This window comes from Polyodon spathula, chromosome 14 (assembly GCF_017654505.1).
Source record: "Polyodon spathula isolate WHYD16114869_AA chromosome 14, ASM1765450v1, whole genome shotgun sequence".
Classification (NCBI taxonomy): domain Eukaryota; kingdom Metazoa; phylum Chordata; class Actinopteri; order Acipenseriformes; family Polyodontidae; genus Polyodon; species Polyodon spathula.
The window spans coordinates 13,572,674-13,592,066 of NC_054547.1; the positions used below are offsets into that span (position 1 = coordinate 13,572,674).

The 19,393-nt window shown below is 36.4% G+C and overlaps 2 protein-coding genes across 2 annotated transcripts in view; one reads left to right on the forward strand and one right to left on the reverse strand.

The window, feature by feature from the left end:
- Positions 1-19,393, reverse strand: part of LOC121326461 (parafibromin) — a 117,544-nt gene that overhangs the window by 41,159 nt on the left and 56,992 nt on the right. The gene's annotated exons all lie outside the window — the stretch shown is intronic.
- b3galt2 (UDP-Gal:betaGlcNAc beta 1,3-galactosyltransferase, polypeptide 2) lies at positions 69-6,560 on the forward strand. Its single transcript, XM_041269736.1, has 2 exons — positions 69-924; positions 4,263-6,560. The coding sequence occupies exon 2, from the start codon at positions 4,519-4,521 to the stop codon at positions 5,800-5,802; it is 1,284 nt and encodes a 427-aa protein (XP_041125670.1). The 5' UTR covers positions 69-924; positions 4,263-4,518; the 3' UTR covers positions 5,803-6,560.

Here is a 19,393-nt window from a genome sequence, read left to right on the forward strand (position 1 = left end):
TCTATTGAGAAATTACTGAACAAAAGTAAAGCAAGACATAATGCCCTGCTAAAAACATCCTAAAAACAAATCAGTATGAGGAATACTATGCACTGAAAATCACATGCAAAATCTTGATGCATTTCATATACCCCCCACCCAATAAAAGAAGACAACAAAAACAGCATACTGTAGCTGCACCATAGTCCTCAAAACTAGCAGAAATGAATATGAATGAGTCATGTGGGAGCCTCTGACAACAAAACTGTGACGTTAAAATCCTCTCCGTCAGAGTCTGTCAAAGCCCACATTTATACAGCTGCCTCCCCTGAGCAGACGAGGCAGTGTGCATTGCATTCTGTGGACCCGACATCACAAAGCTAGTTCTAAAACAAAGAGTTTGTTTTTTTTGTTCCCCTCATTCCTGCAGGACCCTGCCTAGCAACATGACGGTGGATGTAAGCTCCGGCTCTTCAATGCAATACCGATGGAATGGTGCATTCTCTCATCGCTTGCCTGAGATTGCAGTTGAATATTAAAAGCAGGAGGAGGAGGAATGGATACTGAACAGACAGATCAAATATCTGTTGTTATTTGACAGAAGGAAGAGGAGGGAGATAATTGTTTTCTCAGTGCAGCTCCTGTATATTGTGCATTTGATCATCTTGCATTAATTATCATCTTGCATTAATTCTCTTTTAAAATAAATAAAATAAAAAATCTTGGACTATTGAAGCAAAAGGAAATGGTGACCATAGTCTGACAACGACAGATGGACACACTAGATGCCAAGTGTAGAAAGGAACACAGAGCGATTTGTGCATGACTGGAGAATAGCAACCTTGCAAGTATTTATTTATTTGCTTTGCTGGAGTGGTGGTCTGCATAAACTGTGTGCAGATGGCACAAAGTCCAACCTACATTAGGAGGCTGCTACATGAAGAGGTATGTCTTAGTCATGTTTTGTTTTTGTTTCATGGGTTTGTGGTCACAAGAGGCTGATTGTCTGTCTGCATTTGATTTTTATGTAGAGGAGCAAAGAAATTAAATGGATTTCATTTATCTCCTGAATAGAATAAACAGATAAAAAGCTAACACACTTCCTTATTGTGAATACTTGAAATTGAATTTTAAAAAATCAATAAATCAAAAAAATGTATATCATACATAGCTTTCTGCAAAGCAAGCATGATCTATAGATACAGATAGATAGATAGATAGACAGATAAGTTTTACTGTATTCCCTGTGGAATATGACTGACCCAGTAATTTAACTGAGGATTAAAAAACTGGAAAAGCACTGCAACAGAAAATGTGCTTCGACATAGTTATGATTTATACCATCTCAAATGTTAAATCCTTATCCGTACCTAAAAGTTGCTTCCATTCTGACACATGCTAAGAGCACTGAACCTTCACATGCATTCAAGTTACATTAGTGTCACACCACCCCCACTTTCTAGTCTCCAATACACATGCATACCTATTAACTGGCATTGGTAAACATAGGCAGCCTTTGATTAATGTACATCTTGGCACCATCACCCACCAAGAACCCCCCCCCCCCCCCCCCCCCCCAATCAACAAACAGAATTTCCTCAATACATTGCCCAGATTACCATTGCCATATATTATGGATGCACTGTATTAATGTTTATTCCGCTTTTTAATTTTTTATCTAAAAACAAGACTATTCTATATTCACAATACACAACATCATATAAAAATAAAAGTCTGTTCAAGAGTCCGAATACATGACTTAATGATGGTTTAAAAAGAGAATCCTTTAAGCAGTCACATCTTCTCATATTAAAACTCAAGTAGATCAGCCAATTACATTTGAAAAGTGGAGTAATGATACACTTATAATACAATGCAAACTATGTTTTACATCATCAAAGCAGAATGATGCAGCATTGAGGCAAAGGATAATTCACATTAATGCAATTCAAGAAGAAAACTCGAGTATGACTACCTAATCTGATCGAAGACTGCATCTGTAATGATTAAATGGCTCAAAATGATCTATACCTTTAGCTTAAACAATATCAAGGCTATTCAGCTGCTGTGTTGCGGCACCTTGATTGGCAAAGACAACACAGCACACTAGCAATTACTACCGCATTAACAATTACATTTTAATATTTTTTATGTACTTTTATCTCCCCCTTCATTAACTTTATATGTTATTCATATTTTTTTCGGCTAATGAAAGGATACTTCTGAACACTGGAGAATTACACTGTGCCTTAAATGTCTTCATTAGTTGCATAATTTACCATCATCATTTAATAGCTCCTGATTGAAGACATGCCAGGCTTTTAATACCAAAAAAAAAAAAAAAAAAAAAAATATTAAATTAGTCTATAGACATCAGATCAACTAGTACAACTTGCAATATGGTAACCCTAATACCAAAGCGCAAGGCTTTTGTCGTTCAAGCAAAGCAGCTAGATACACTTGATTCCTTCCCTCAATGAGACTAAGCTGTGCTATCTATCCATAGTCAACACAATAATTCCCTTAATCAGCTCAATAAACAATGTTTCCCTTGCACTTGATAAGGAATTCATGTGTTATCCACCCAACTCTGTGTGTTTGAACTTATCAAATAATAACAGTGCAAGTCATACTATATTGATATGAGTCTGCACACTCTTCTACAGATTCAGTGTCCGTCACAGATGACCCTTTTCCACCAAGCCAAAAGGCCCCTGAGCAAATCAATATAACAGAGTTCCTTTATCTTCTCGAAGAGAATTGATTTTGAAAACAGTGTATTGATCATTTATAATATTATACAACTTAGAATATATACAAATCAACATATTGCTTATCAAATGCCTAGCTTATATGCACTGTATTGTTCAAGCTTTTGAAGTAACCATCTAATTAACTTGTGTTTCTCATGGGAAAAATCTTGATTGTGATCGGAATTACCCAATTTCAGAATACAGTAGATACACTGATTTGCAATCTTATGAATACGGTAGCTACTCAAAACTCTCTTCAGGTATTTGCACGTTGTTTTCCCACTGATAAACATTTTATCTTGGTACAATCACAGTACAAAAAAGAACAGCTTCCTGCATCTGTGCATCTAACAACTCTAAAATGGAAATCATATGTGAAAACGAAATAGACAAAAAGAAAATGGCTGTATTAAAAAATAAGTTTAAAAGTGTGAATTACAAACAATAAACAACATTAGTTATATTTTTGGTCTATAATTGACTACCATGGCAACACCACAACCCATTTTGCTTGCACTGTTTCGTTTTGATACATATTTAATACAAGTTTAAAAACTCTCATCTTTTCACTTATGTAAACAGTTAACTTAGCACATGACATGTCAAATATGTAGAGCTGAGCATAACATCTTGCATCAGGAACCATTAATTTTTATGCTTTAAATAATAATAATAATAATAATAATAATAAATAATAATAATGTTAGTTAGGTAAACTGAAAATCACAACTTAACTTGTTCTGTGCACGCTGTGATCAGCCAGCTCGAATCTCAGCTAACCAAAGGCAGCACAGCTCTTGTTTCCTTAGCTGGCCTATAATACAATGCACCGATTGTTCAGAACAATTGCTGTGAAGGCTAGAGGGGGGCCAATCCCTCAGAGGGGGCAAGATCTTAAACCATTTCACACAGAAGGCTAAATAAATATAAAATGTATACTGCTCTTTTACTGGAAATAAAGCTTGACTTAAAATACTACTAGTCACTCAAGTCTACAAATGCCACTGTCTTGCACTGGAATCATAAAGGCTACACTGCACTACTTGAGACCAACAGTAGAAAAGTAGATTAAACCAAACACTTTGAACTCTGCTGTCAAAGCAAGCTGCAGGTCACTGCAATAATGCTCGTTGTTAGAGCGAAGGCTACACCTTTCTCCTTCTGCAAGTTCTATTTATAACCCAACAGCACTGCATCAAGCAGTACCCTTTTCACAGCTCTGCTCTGATAAGGTTGAAGGTGAATGATCGGTGAAGACGTTATTATTTGTTGCTGTCTGTAGATTCTGCAATGGAGATTGCTGGACCCTGAAAATTCATTTTGACAGATGCATCTTCTCAATGACCAAAGCAACTGTGCTCTGTGTTACACTTTATATAAATACAGATTTAGTTCTCCTATGTCTACACCCTTTTTCGCCTTGCAAACCACAAAGCCAATTTTTGCAAACCATGTTGAACATCTTAAAACTGCAATTCATTATAATATTTACATTTTTTTTATAATAAACTTAAATTTCTTCTTTTTCAGGTATCGGGAAACATAAATCAAGACATATGATAACATGGACTTGGAGTTCCAAGGGAAGCTTGTTTAAACAGCTCTACTGCCATTCTAAAAGCCGCCAAGGTATCGATAAAAAAGAGAGAATAATTACTACAGACCACCAAAATGAACCTACCCCCCTGATTCTATTGAGAACTGTTGTAATATTTACAAAAGCAGTGAAACTTTCTTAAATGTAAAAACTCAAACAAAAAACTTCAGAGAATTTGACATCTGCATCATGCAGTGGAGAAGGCGCCACTGCTGCCGAATAAAGATGACCTGGAATGCCAAGCGGTCATTTTTTCGAACACACATCATTGGCCTACTTTCTCTTGTTTTCCTTTTTGCCATTTTCCTATTATTTAACCACCAGGACTGGCTGCCTGGCAGGGCTGGATTAAGAGAGAACCCTGTAGCCTATACTGTGCGGGGTTTCCGTTCAACCAAAAATGAAACCAATCAGAGTTCACTGAGGAGCATTTGGAAGGAAGCTCTTCCTGCAGTACCCAAGACACAGGCTGCTCTCAATTCCAGCCATCTCGAGCTGTCATTGCAAGAGGTGACTGGACTGGAGAACACTTTGAGTGCCAATAACAGCTTGTACAGCGAGAAAGGGACAGGAGGCAATGGCAGCCCTCAGCCCTACCGATACATCATCAATCAGCCAGACAAATGCCAGGGCAACAGTCCCTTCTTGATTCTGTTGATATCAGCTGAACCGAAACAAGTAGAAGCCAGGAATGCCATTAGGCAGACCTGGGGAAATGACAGCTTAACTCCAGGAATACGAACTGTACGACTTTTTCTGCTAGGAATAGCAAAAGACCAAAACAGCTACCTTCAGCGCTCCATATTAGAGGAGAATAGGCACCACAATGACATCATTCAACAGGAGTATCTGGACACTTATTACAACCTTACCATCAAAACACTAATGGGAATGAACTGGGTGGCCACACACTGCCCATATGCTCGCTACGTTATGAAGACAGACAGCGATATGTTTGTGAACACAGAATACTTGGTTCAGAAACTCTTGAGGCCAGACCTTCTCCCCAGACGGAACTATTTTACTGGTTATTTGATGAGGGGATATGCCCCAAATCGGAATAAGGATAGCAAATGGCACATGCCGCCTGAACTCTACCCCAGTGAGCGTTACCCAGTCTTTTGCTCTGGGACAGGATATGTCTTTTCAGGGGACCTGGCAGAGAAGATCTATAAAGTTTCTTTAAGCATCCGACGCTTGCACTTGGAGGATGTGTATGTGGGGATCTGCCTAGCCAAACTGCGCATTGACCCAGTGCCCCCACCCAATGAGTTTCTCTTCAATCACTGGCGGGTCTCCTATTCAAGCTGTAAATACAGTCACCTTATTACCTCCCATCAGTTCCAACCCAATGATCTTATCAAATACTGGAACCACCTACAACATAATAAGCACAATGCTTGCATCAACGCAGCTAAGGAAAAAGGAGGTCGGTATCGACACAGGAAACTACACTGGAGAAGGCGTCACTGATGAACTGGGATGAAAAATGTAAATAGGGTGAAAAAAGCAGCATGTACAGTGGGCAATTATGAACAAGCAACTGATCAGCGCTTTTGCCACCATCGTCAATCATAACTGAAATTATTTTTTTAATTTTCAGATAAATGTCATGTACTGCAAGTAAAACAATGTGGGGTAGCATATAAAAGTGGCAGTATAACAGAAAGCCTACTAGCGTTAACTATGTGTAATACTGAGCCTGCACAACCAGTGGTAAAGTTGATGCTTCAGGTGCCAATAAAAAAGTAAAGCAAAACAAAGAAACTGCTGACACTTTTTCATAAGCTTGCTAGTGCACTATGCAAAAGTTTTGTTTGCACTGGTTCTATGTCATTTAAAAAATAAAATAAAATAAAATAAAACCTAATGAAGAGGAACACTATACAAAAAGGAAGATTACATAAGCGTTAAAAAAAAAAACTGATTTCTGCTACATATGTTTAGTGTAGAAAAAGCATTCTTTGAATAACAGTTCTTGTCACAATCAATGACTACTATTTTGTGAATCCTACTGAACACTACCTAGCTGGGGGTGTTTACACTTTTAAGCTAAACTGCTCTGGGGGAGGTGGGGGGGACGGCAACATTTATAAACACGATTATGTGTTTTAGCAAACACATATACCTGGTGGTAAGTTAATAAGGATTCAGTATAAACTACTACAGCTATGGCCAAAAGGTTTGCATCACCCTATAGAATTAACTCATTTGCCTCATAAAGTCGAATGAAACCTGCTGAATAATGTTACTTGAACATACTGAATTACACACCGCTTCAGTTTTCCATAGACTTAAACTGACAAAAAAAAAAAAAAAAAATGTAAAATGGAATACTGTACTACTATTATAGATTCTGGTATTTTTGGTAGTAGCTCTACATTAAAATAATGTCAGTTTTTCAACTTTCTGGGTCACTCAATAATTAGGACATTTACAAAGGGCAAACCAATGCATCAGTCCATGTTAATACTGACTTAACAAATGCCATACAAGTGCAGTATCGGAATATAATTAAATGCCAACTACAACTAGTGTTCCGCAGTATATCGATACTTACGGTATATCACGATACCAAAATCATCTGACACCTAATATTGGGCTAAAATAAAAATATGGCTTTTTTTTGATACCGTGTTTTTTTTTTTTTTTTTTTTTTTAAGCTTTTAACACGAAACTCTAATTGTGAGCTTTAAAAACAATATGAACTAAGCTGACTTATTTCTGCTAAGCGGAAGTGACCAACTACCCTGCGCGTTCTGGGAAAATTTAATTACTGCAGAAGCCCTGGCGAATGCCGGAGAGAAGCTTGATGTGGAACTATTTTGGAATTCAGCCAGATGACAACAGCAATCTGATTGAAGGTGGACAGTCAAAATGTCAAATGTTTTAAAAGAAGTGAAAAACAGGAGGAAATGCCAGCAATTTATTGAAGCATCTTTCAGATCGCCACCCCAATCTCTTTGCCAAAGTTTACTTTTACTGTAGTTTGTTCTGTTCCTTTAAGTTAATGCATATTACTTATAAATAAAAAAATTAAAAAAAAATAAAAAAAAAAACAGCCACAGCAAAGATAACACACAAAACAGGTATGCGCTAGAAGCTGATCAAAAGGGAGTTTGTTGATGCTTGTTTATTTCGTCATGACAGTGCATTTGCTAGAAGCTGCAAAAATATAATTTGCCGACATGTCATTAAAACTTTACAGCATGTCAAATATTAGCAATGTTCTTATATTCTTTGGATTTTGTGTTAATCTGTACTTTATGTCAGTGTAATGTGATAGCTGTGAAAATCCTGTGTTTTGAATTGCATGCACGAATGGTGGAGAGACCACAATGAATACAGACATCACTGCCAGCATATCAGTTTCCCAAACCGAATCAACGTGATGCTTCACCAGCACGGGACCAATAAAGCTTCCGAGGCACACTGCAAAAATCTGACAATGCAGACGTCTACAGGTTCAGCATGAAAGCAATACACTTACAGTTTATTATAGTAGCCAGACTGGTTGTCTTTTGTCTAATTTACATTCTTTGCAAGAATTTTAACAACCAAACAAGCATGATGGGCCGAATGGCCTGCTCTCGCTAGTTAAATGTCTTTTGTTCTTATTTAAGGTGCACTGGGGTGTTGTTTTGACCAAGACATTTGGCTTTAATACGCTTACAACAGAATTCTGTTCTAAAAGCACACAAGAGGAAGGCATCTACATTAGGAGCTAGTTTGTTACAGAAATGTAGCATTAAACATAATGCTTCACTTTAAATTTTTCACAACTGAATTGCGTATGTTAGCAGCATTTGTAGAAAAGCAGTTCTTTGCCAGAATTTTTTTTTTTTTTTTTATCCACTAAACTTATTTTATTAAATTATTTGGAAGTGGTGATTTTCAATATATCCAAGAGACTATAAAATTGTAAAATGAACAAAATGTAGTGTTTAAAATTAACTAAAACAACCTTTGTGTGTATTCCCTAATGTAACATTACTGTGTTTGTTTAAAATGAAATGTTTTACAGTATACATGAATCAATAGTTACTTTCTAAAAGATCAGAACAGTATAGATTTATGGAGGTGTTATGTTGTATGTGACTAAGAACATAAGAAATATTACAAGCAAGACGAGGTCCATTTGGCCCATATTACTCATTGGTCTATTGATCCAAGCAAGAGCCTCTTGAAGCCATTTCTTGAAGTAATCGTGTTAATCAGCTTCCACAACAGTGTTTCATTTTTTCATTCCTTGCTCACATTTTTAGGGCACTTCTAAGATACCCCTGTATGTAAAACATCTGGCCTAGTTCTAAAAAGTCTGCTTCAAGGAAAGTATGTGTGTTATTTTGTTATATATAAGAATCAAGACATTCCTGGTAACTGGTATATTTGAAGCTGTCTGAAAAGCCAGAGTTCGCTTTTTATATATAAGAAATAAAAAAAACTGTGTCTGTTACACTATGCGTTGCTCGTTCTTACCAGCTTTATTTTAATTTTATAGTTGTTGAATACACTGGAACTTGTTTTCAACAGAGTATTGAGAAAGATATGTACAACATATCGAAACGTTGGGCAGCTGGCTCTTTGAGCTAATATATATATATATATATATATATATATATATATATATATATATATATATATATATATATATATATATATATATATATAAAACACACAAAGCATCCTACCATGCTGTAGCATTGTTAACTGTGTATTAGTCTCTTATGCACGTTGCACTTGCAAAAAAAGGAATTCAGCAGCCATTTAACATGTAATGGACATAAGATCCAAAGTATCGCAACAGTATCAAATATCATGATACTGTGCATGGTATCGTATCGATACTCCCTAAATGAGGCACCGCAGAACACTAACTACAACACTGTTGAAGCTCATAACCCCATTTAAGAAAGTTTTCAACGTTTTACAAGAAAAAAGTGTTGATCTAAAACAGATCCAAATATGAATCTATATTGAGGGAAAAAAAAAAAAAAAACACAAAACAAATCTACTGAAAAATTCATTCATGATTTTTGGTCTCAGATGTTGGGAAGGCTTATTTAAAATGAAATACTGCATACTTCCATTTTAAAAGGAAGACTATGTTGCATTAGACTGCAGTCCATAGTTAACCTGCAATGGTACAGAGGAAAATCTTCAAACAGGGAAAGCTATAATGCAATTTAATTTTACAGTAACCTTAAACAAATCATTAAAAGACTTAATATAGCTTTAATTCTGACAATATGCTGCTTATAGCAATTTTTTTTTTCATTCCAAATTTAAATGTTGTCTTAAATGGTTTTAAAGCTCTGGTGTTCTATAGCGTTCAAGTGAAAATGTAACAAAAAAGGTAATAAATATGGTCAATATATATTTTACTGTCATATATTCACTATGGAGAAAGTTTCTATGTACATCAATCATAGTCTGTTGAAGAAAACAATGTGATCCCCTTTAATGAAAATAAAAGCACAAATATAAAAAGAAAACATGTGACTGCTTCTTAAAAATGCAGATTTTTTTTTTTCTATACCTACTAGGGTGCAACAATTTCCAGGCCTGTTGGCGGTTAGCATTAAACCTTGAGTGTATGAGAGTATTCTTCTTTTAGTGCTAATATGGCAGATTAATGTGTTGATAGGATACACATTTTTAGGCCTATACATTCGCACTGGACAAGCCAAATCAGAAGCAGACCTATTGTAATTACGTTTTCTTGATTTAAAAATTAAGGCAATATGTTTTGTTTTGTTTTTTTTTTTTTGTTAGTTTTTTTTTTTTTTTTTTAAATCTATTAAATCTACTGGATGACCTTTTATTTCAAAGCATTTTGTGTTTGGATTATATGGCAATATTATATAAAAAGAAGCTGAATTTAGTATGATACTTAATTTAGTCCGGATCTGAGATTAATCCAAAGGTTTTGCTTTGGGACATAAAATGTTAACAGTAATGAAAACCACAGTTCAGATTGAAATGACTTCTGTTAAAATATTGTATTTTTTATTATTACTATTAACCGCCAACAGGATGTCCCTTTAACATCACTCCTTGCGGCTTTTTCCTTGGCCTGCGACCATTGAGACCCTCGCCATGCAATACTCAGCCTATGGTTGAAATGGAAACCCCAGTCCCACTCGCAGCCAATTCACTTTGAATATTTTTGGCAGTCAATCTTGGATTGTTATTAACCTTCCTCACAATAATTCTACTTGTTCTTGGTGAAATAACCTTCTTTCTTCCAGACCGAGGGAACGTTGTGACAGTACCATTAGTCTTGTACTTCTTGATAATAGAAACAATAGTTGAAATTGAGACACTCAAATGCTTGGAAATCTTCTTGTATCCTTCTCCAGCTTAGTGACAATAAACAATGTTCTGCCTAAGGTCTTCAGGTAGCTCTTTACGTTTTCCCATATTGACTTATTGGTAATGATAGCAATCATCCTATGCCTAACCCTTTTAAACTCTCTTAGAATGTTCACCTACAATCCAGCATTTTCTAGACTTTGAGAGATTTAGGTTCTGCATTATCATATTGAAATTTTTAGCACCTTGTAGACGATACTATCATAGCATCAAAGGGTAGAAATATTTTTTTAATCAGAATTTTTAGAGTTTTGCAAAAATAAACAATTTTATAAATACTATAATTTTAGACATCTATTTCTTTCCTCATCCACAAAAGCAAAACTTGCTACGAAAGATTTTTCCTAAAATTCTGTTTGAGAAATTTCTAGAAATTACAGAAACGTTTGACTAGAGCTGTGTATATTAACTGTGTATATCTAGTTAAAACAGCCAAAGTAGTGATAATCTATTACAAGAAGAAGACAGATAAATGAATGCACCTCAAGACTGTATTTTGTCTACTCGTTTAATAGTCAGAATTTTGATAAAGTAACAAATTATCTACTTATTATGTGTTCATAATAGTTAGATAATTATAATTTTATAGACACTGAATAAACTTAATATCCTGTTACGTCACTGAAAAAATCACAAGGTTTTTACAGATATTTAAATTTAACATTTTTGGTCCATAAACACATTTCATAACTTGAAATTGTATCCACGTTGTGATTTATACTCTACTGTCCAATACGATTTGAACTTTGGACCTTGCGCATATTTACATGGGGCAGTACAAACCTCAGTTATCTACAAATTGAGAAGCTCTAGAAGCAATTGTTTCCCACTTTACATAATGTACGTGTTTAAAAACTAATAACACTAATTATGTACATGCTCACTCAGGGTCGGTCACATAAACTGCAGTGTAAGGTATCAGAAAAATGCTACTGCATAAAAAATAAAAACTAGTAGCAAATTAAGAGTTATGGGTAGCAAAATGCTACCAAATATACATTAACTTCGAGCCTTAATGTTGTGTAGTGATTTTTATATAGATTGTATAGGGAGGCAAAATAGGCTAATCCCTGGAGCCAGCATTACACTTTAAACATCAGCACCAGGCAGAAGGATATCTACATCATCAGATGGAAGGAAACACAGATGGATCACATTAGTTTACAGTAAAAGAAGCTAGGTCTTAGTTGGTGCTTATCTTGCCGATAGCTGAGTCCAATATCAGCATGCAGTTTTAACAACTACTCCCATGTAATGGAAATCATGAAGATCTGGAAATATTCAGTGACTGCTGTGAATAGTGCAGCTGGCAACAAGGGAAAGACCTTGTGACAGCCTGGAGAGACAGCTGACAGGAGGAAATAGACCCCATTGGGGCTGACAGGGGTTAGCCACCGTGGCTGGCAGTATTCAGCTCTGTGTTTCCAAATGGAACAGGACGCTGGAGACATTTCTAAGAAATTAGAGAAAAATACCCCTAGGGTCTGCGAGAGTGGGGGCGGAAGATGACTCAAAGTTTGACAACACGGTTAATGACTTGGGAAAGGAAACAGATATGAGAACAGTGAGTGCTTTGCAAAGGACTAGCTCTAGATCTGCAGTTAGCAAAGACATGGAGCACCAGGTTTGTGTCTGTGGCTGGAGCAAAGCGACAACAGTTAGGGGTCTGAAAATTCATTAGGGAGAATGAAATACTTGAGGGAGGAGGGGCAAGGGTCTCACATTGATAAGTACTTTTTACAAAGTCAATCGAATGAAATCCAGTAACAGGAAGCAAACCACAGTTTGCAGGATATCAGCACCCCTATCATAGATGAGGGGAGGACTTGCATAAACACAACTAATAATAAACCTAATGATCCTTGTGAACCTGGTTAGGTGAACCACTGTAAGAGAGAAGAACCTCAACAGGCACGCCTGGAATTAAAAGTCTAAGAGCTTCTGAGAAAACAGTGGGTCACAGTAAACACGGATCTCTGTTTTGCGTTGGAAAGATTAGGTGGAACAGTTGAAAAGGTGGATAAATTTGGGGATACGCATATGGCAGCGAGAGGTTTGGAGTTGATTAAAGAAAGGAGAAAGTACAACCTATTCCTGTAAAGTTAAATGGCAACAGGAGACTGAGCACTTAGTTAGAGAAAGCCGGCAGCTGAGGAAGCAATGGAGAAGAGCAGAACAAAGTCAGAAGTAGGCAATCTGTTACAAAGGGTCATGAAAAATAAGCTTGCAACATTGCACAGAGCTGAGCGCCTACGGAAATGTTGCAAAAAGAAAGAACATGCGAGAACTAACTTTTATAAAGACCCATTCAAATTTATTCACCAGGGAGAAAAATGGCATACTAAAACACAACTAAGTCTGAGCTGGAGAGATATTGTGAGGAAACGCGCACAGATTGAAAAAGGCAGGAGTCTACGTCAATTCCTTCAGACATCCCACCTTTCAGTCCACCAGAATACCAAATGGAGAACTGCACACCTAATTGGAAAGAAGTAGAGCAAGCTGTGAAAAAGGTAAGTGCATCATCATCTCCAAGACCTAATGGAGTTCCGTACAGAGTGTACAAGAGTGTCCCTGGTGTTCTACAAATCCTGTGGAAATTGATGCAAGCAGCAAGGGAAAAAGATTCTATGAGTATCGGTCAGTTTCGAACGATTTCCCTATTAAACGTGGAAGGCAAGGGTTTCTTCAGCAACGTTGAACAGAGATTGTCAGCTTACCTACTAAAGAACTGCTTCATTGACACTTGAGTACAGAAAGCTGGTTTTCCAGGTTTCCCAGGATGCTTAGGGCACATCAGTATGATCGGACAGCAAATTCAATCAGCTAAAAAGGAGAGGAACAAGCTCCATGTGACATTCCTGGATTTAGCTAATGCATATGGTTCAGTACCACATGAGCTTCTTTGGGCAGTATTAGATTTTACCAGTGTACCGAGGACAACAACAAACTTAGTGAAAGCCTACTTCGGAGAACTGCAATTTAGATTTTCAACTTCAGAATTCACCACTATATGGCAATGTCTAGAAACTGGAATAATGGCAGGATGCACCATTTCTTTTTCTGCTATATAAAAAAAATGAATCTGCATAAACACTTACTAAAATAGGCATTTCTACAAGAAACGCATTCAACAGACCAAAGCCACACAGAGGCATTTATTTAACAGCTAGTTCTTTTACAAAAAAAAATAAAAAATAACCACAATCTTTACATTCACTGTTACGCATCATGAAAACCAAACAGCATAAACTGTATATAATATAGCATGGCATAAACACCTAAAGCAATTTTGCACTCTAAACATAAATAAACTTATCAGTTTTAGCACAGGGAAGCCTATTCTCACTTCAAATGCAATAAAGTCATTTTTTATGTTTTTTAAATCCACTTCTACGGTTTGGTGAAAATAAATCAATTAGTTTTTATGTGCGGTATTTCTAGTTCTTGGATTTGGTTTAAAAAAAAAAAGTTTGCCTTTCTTCGTTTGCTTTCTGTTATCATTTAAGTGCAGGTTTGCAAGACAAAATAGAAACTTCTCAGGACATTATTCGCATGAATCCTGGTGCTGCTTGCAGTGTATTCTTACATGTCAGGCTTCCACACTAACCCCTTATTCCGCCACAACCCTAACAGCATGTAATTATTTCTTGTCACATTGCCAGAATCCGTTTTGGATTTTTTTTCTGTACTTTTTATTCATTTCTAATGCATATTTGTTGGAGTTGCTGCAGATGTATTTTTGCAGTACTGATAAAAACAACAGCTCAAAGAATTCAGCTGGTCGGGTTGCGCTATGTGGTATGAATCTCGGACCAGTAACCTCTGTGTAATTGTTTATATTCAATGTCATTTTCTGTTCTGGCAATTCTGTTAGGTCAGGTCCAGTTGGGAAGTTTTTGTTAAGCAGCTGAATTAAAACGCACAGTTTCATCTGTACTTTCACTCTTCCCTCCCCTGCTGCTCTTATTCATCCTCCTCTTCATTGACATCGATATCGGTCTTCCCCATCCAAACACATACAGGCTCTCCCAAGTATACATTTTATCAGCTTCAGAAACTGTAATACCTATACATGATTCTCCTTCGTCAGACTCATTAAATTTGTCATCTCTCAACCGTCATCTCGGAGATACGTGTTTTTTTTTTTTTTTTTAAACCAATAAAAAGCAGTATTAAAGGAAAAAAGGTGGAATGTCATTCATGACTTTGCATAGGCACTTAAACTTACATTATTTTCAGTGAATACAACTATATTGTCATTTCTCCAAACAGTACGTAAGAAGTAGCCTGCCCATTGTGTGTCACCATACCTGAATATGTATAATATCTCTCTCATAGATGTATGTGGATTATTAATTGACTTACTGCCCACATCGCAACCAAGATATGTTGAATTTCTCTTTTATACATGTACAGGCATCACATGCTTGAGTGCTGAGGGAAGCGTTTCACCCATATGGATTCGCTTACACTTATATAGTACGTTACTAAGGCCCTATCTGTTTTGAGTACTTTTACCCTACACTTAAATCCAGTTAAGTTATGTGTATCAGTCAAGGTTCCTGATGTGATTATAAGCTTGTTTCAATTTCAAAAAGAAAACTGGACAGGATTTGTTGATTGACACTTAACAGCAGCCAATAACCACTCTGGGCTCTCCTCACTGATTGGTAGATATGGGCTTTATAGTAGTTTTAATGCAGTATTGAGTTTAGAATTCTCACATTACACGTAGCTGACCCCGATATGAGGGGGAAGGTGCATTAAAAGACAAAATGGATGAGCCTTGCTCAATGTAGCACATGACGGACCATAAGGTCAGAGAGCACCGCCCCCTTTCCTGTGCTTATATGATTGTATTGGAGGTAAACCTTTATTGTATATAAAGTGTTTTTGAATCAAAAACCATTTGTCAGCTTAATTTTTTCACTACACTACTGGTGGCAAACTATTTTGTACAACCTGCAATGTTTCACTGGATCACATACATCGAGCTATGATCCAGCTGCATTTAGACATGTGATAATGCAGTAATGTTAAATATTACTAGTTTTGCTCAAGATAGAGGTTACAGTTGGGACTGATTCAAAACAATATGTATAAAATATATTAAAGTAGGTTACTCTTGATCATCGTTTTTAATTTCATAGAATATTCAATTTCATTAAAATATTAGCGATTTGTTATCGTGTGGTCTCAACCGATAATTCAATTACTACCGCTATAAGCCTAACTATAGATGAGTGATTCATTCTAAAAGCAGTACAACAATTCAGTGTTTTAATCAATGTCAGAAGCAATGGACAAAGAATTTTGTGTCTCAACATTAGGCGCCTCACTTTTTTAAACAGAAGAGAAGCAAACTGAAGGACTAACTGCTGAGCATAGAGAAGCAAATGTTTATTATTATTATTATTATTATTATTATTTTACAATTAAGAAGCTCTAAGAAACCAAGCAAACCTTGCTGTTGTGAAGTTTCGGTTTCATTAATTGCAAACCTACAAAACTGGGCAGATGTTTCAGCATAAAACATACAGTATATACTGAGCACGTCTCTGCACAGTGCTACAGCTAGAATTTCCACAAATGTAGTTTACTAAAGGAAAGTGTTAAACAAACAAAGGAAAGGAAGTACTTTTTAGAAGGTAATTATTCCCAAGGTAAGACAGTTCAAAATAATTGCCATGTGTGGTGGGAAAATTACAATGTTGCTACTGCTATGATTGTTTAGGGTTTCCATGGTCAGGTTTAAATGCTATTACGGGTTATAAGATTTAGGTATAATATAATAATAATGTATTGTTATCGGTAGTTGTTTGTGAACATACTTCCTACTTCTTGCTACAGGGCAGGTGGCCCATAATATAAGGGATGGAAAGATACTGACTACTAGCTAGAGAGAGGAAGTTCTATTTAGCAACCGCAAGCTGCTTCCGTGGCACTTCACAGAAATGTCACCGACTTATTATTTTAGGGTGCTTGCAATTTAAATAAGTTGTTACTGTTGTATATGATTGGTCTCATCTTAATCTTCCACGTTGTTGCTATCCACAAATATTAAGTTGAGCTTCTGTGATTGGCTCGCAATAACTGTAGGTTACAAGGTATATATTAGGCTTACTGCTCGGTTTCCTAACACCTGCGTATGTTGAGAGAGTTCTTGGGTTTGCAAACCATTAAACGTACTTACTCAATCTTGTTTGTTCTACTGAGTCTCTCTCTTACAGGAGTTTGAGTTGTAAACTTCCATCACACATGTCAAAAGCAGTTTTACTATAGAAAAAAAAAAAAAACTTATCTGAAGCAAATGCTTAATAAAACAATATAAACGTAGTTGCATGAAGGACCAGTCAAGACTTGTTTCTTGTTTAATACCATTAAAAATGGTCGTATTGCTCTAAGAAACTGTGTCTTTGCCTTTGTGCTTGATTCTAAATATGGTCCATTGAGTTCGAGGGCAAAACAATAACATAAAACAATAATGTAACTGCTGCTAGTGCACCAAGTCATGTCTTGCTAGTTTTAAAATACTTATGTTTAAATCTACATCGAATAAACAGTGTTATTAAATCTGATGTCACAGAGCAAGCATCTTCGACTATGACTGCTCGGTGACGTCAGACTGCAATAGTTCTTTGGCTGTTGACTAGAAAGACCAATGGACAGTTTTGTGGGCTATAGCACAAACTATGTGTTATGTACACAGTGATTTGCAATCTAGAATTTTATACTGTACTTTATGTAGAAACAAATATTATTAAACCCCTAAACAAAAAGACTAGTCTGGTGCATCTCAAGTTATTTTTAATAAACTATATAGGGGTGCGTCAGGTTCCAAATGGAGAAAAAAAGCCCTCTATTGTAGGTATTACTCAAACAGTTGATGGATCCAAGGGGTGCAAGGGGGAATACTGCAATGCATTCCTCATGATCATCATAATAGAATCTGCCTTTCAATGAGCTAGGAAACAGATTTTGTATTTATTCAAATTTCTATCCAGGACACACAACTGAGATGACATATCCAGTTTACAGTGTGGTCCAGATTTGAAGAAAGAATTAATCTCCAAAGTCCTCTAGTCATTGTAATGGACAGAAATCCAAGTCAACCTGAGACCTATCAAAGTGACAGTTCCTGAACCAGTCCATGGCGCAACATTTCCATAGAAACAGACAAATGTCCAGCTGACAGCAAATTATTCGCTCAAGAGATTCTTCTGCTGTGCAATTTTCTAGGCCATCATCTCAGCCAAGATGATATCCACTAACATTTTCTAACAGATGGTAGATTTCAAAAGTTACACATGGACTGGCAGATGGGATATTTCCAACAAAGAAACAATCTCTAATTGTACATTTAATTTTACATCAACACTGCATCAGTAGTTGGAATTTAAAAACTCATGTTGGCCCATCAGCCCAACCAACTTGATTATTTTTCAAGATGATACTATTTGTGCTGACATATAGTTGTACACTGTGGCATATGAGCAGTAGGGCTAGTCAAGGCTATTGTATATGGTTTTGAGATTATTGAAACCTTTCCAATTTACCTGCACATATGCTTTAAATTAAAAAGGACAAAATAAATGGCATTTAATTTTGTATCGTCTGCAGTCAACTGTCATGGACAAATGATAGCTCATTACCAACTCACAATTCATTGTTTGTCAATACTTCTAGGGGCAGAAGACTGGGTTCATTACAACTTAGAAAATCTTTGAAACTGGAAGAGGTCATTGCAATTGGTATTATCCTGCAGACTCTAATTACGGCTGTCCAATGTACTAACCACAGGGTTTGTTCACTGCAACGGAACCTAATGCTTACAGTTAATTGTGTAATAAGGCTGGGGTTGAGCCTCAGACACTAACTGTATTAAATCGGTCATTCCATGACAATTTTTTAATTTTTATTTAAAAATCTTACCATCTCCAAATAGCCCCAAACTCAGTACTCAGAATTGTTCCAGCCTGAAAAATCATTAAAAATTAAAACAAATGAGTTATCCAAAGACTAAAAAGATAGTACCTAAATGTATCCAGTAGGGCCTTGTGTCAGTTATTTTCATCCATATTTCTACCATATGTAAATACCGGATTCTGTCGCGTCAACAAGGACAAAGAGTTGATAAGGCAAAAGTGGGGGAGGGGTGTTGACTCAAGAAAGGGGCAAAATAACAAGCTTATTACTGTAACAGTTTTAACATTAGCTAGATAGATTACGTTTAGAATTAGGCACGTTTAAAATTCAAAAGGCAGAGCATACAGTTACGTTAAAGAATCAAGAAATGCAGTTAACATTTACTAAATGGTGAAATACAAAGTAAACTGTTTGCCTGAAAAAGGGGTGCTGCGTAAATCCACTGTAGTGTCATTCTACTTTTAGAATTAGGCATGTTTAAAATTCAAAAGGTAAAGCACAGCACAGTTACGCTAAAATAATCTGGAAGTGCAGTTATAGCGCTTCAGCAGAAACATTTCGATTCGGGTCACTTTTCCTCATACCTCTCAGATAGGGTTGTCAACAGGTTCCAGAATCTCGGTACACTAAGGCAGGTCAGGTTTTTCAACTCCCATCTCTAAACTGCAACGTATTCCACATGTAAAGTGAGTGTGAACTGCTTCAGCAGTTTAGTAGATGCACTGAATTGCGTAATTGTGATGGCAATTCTATCCGGAGA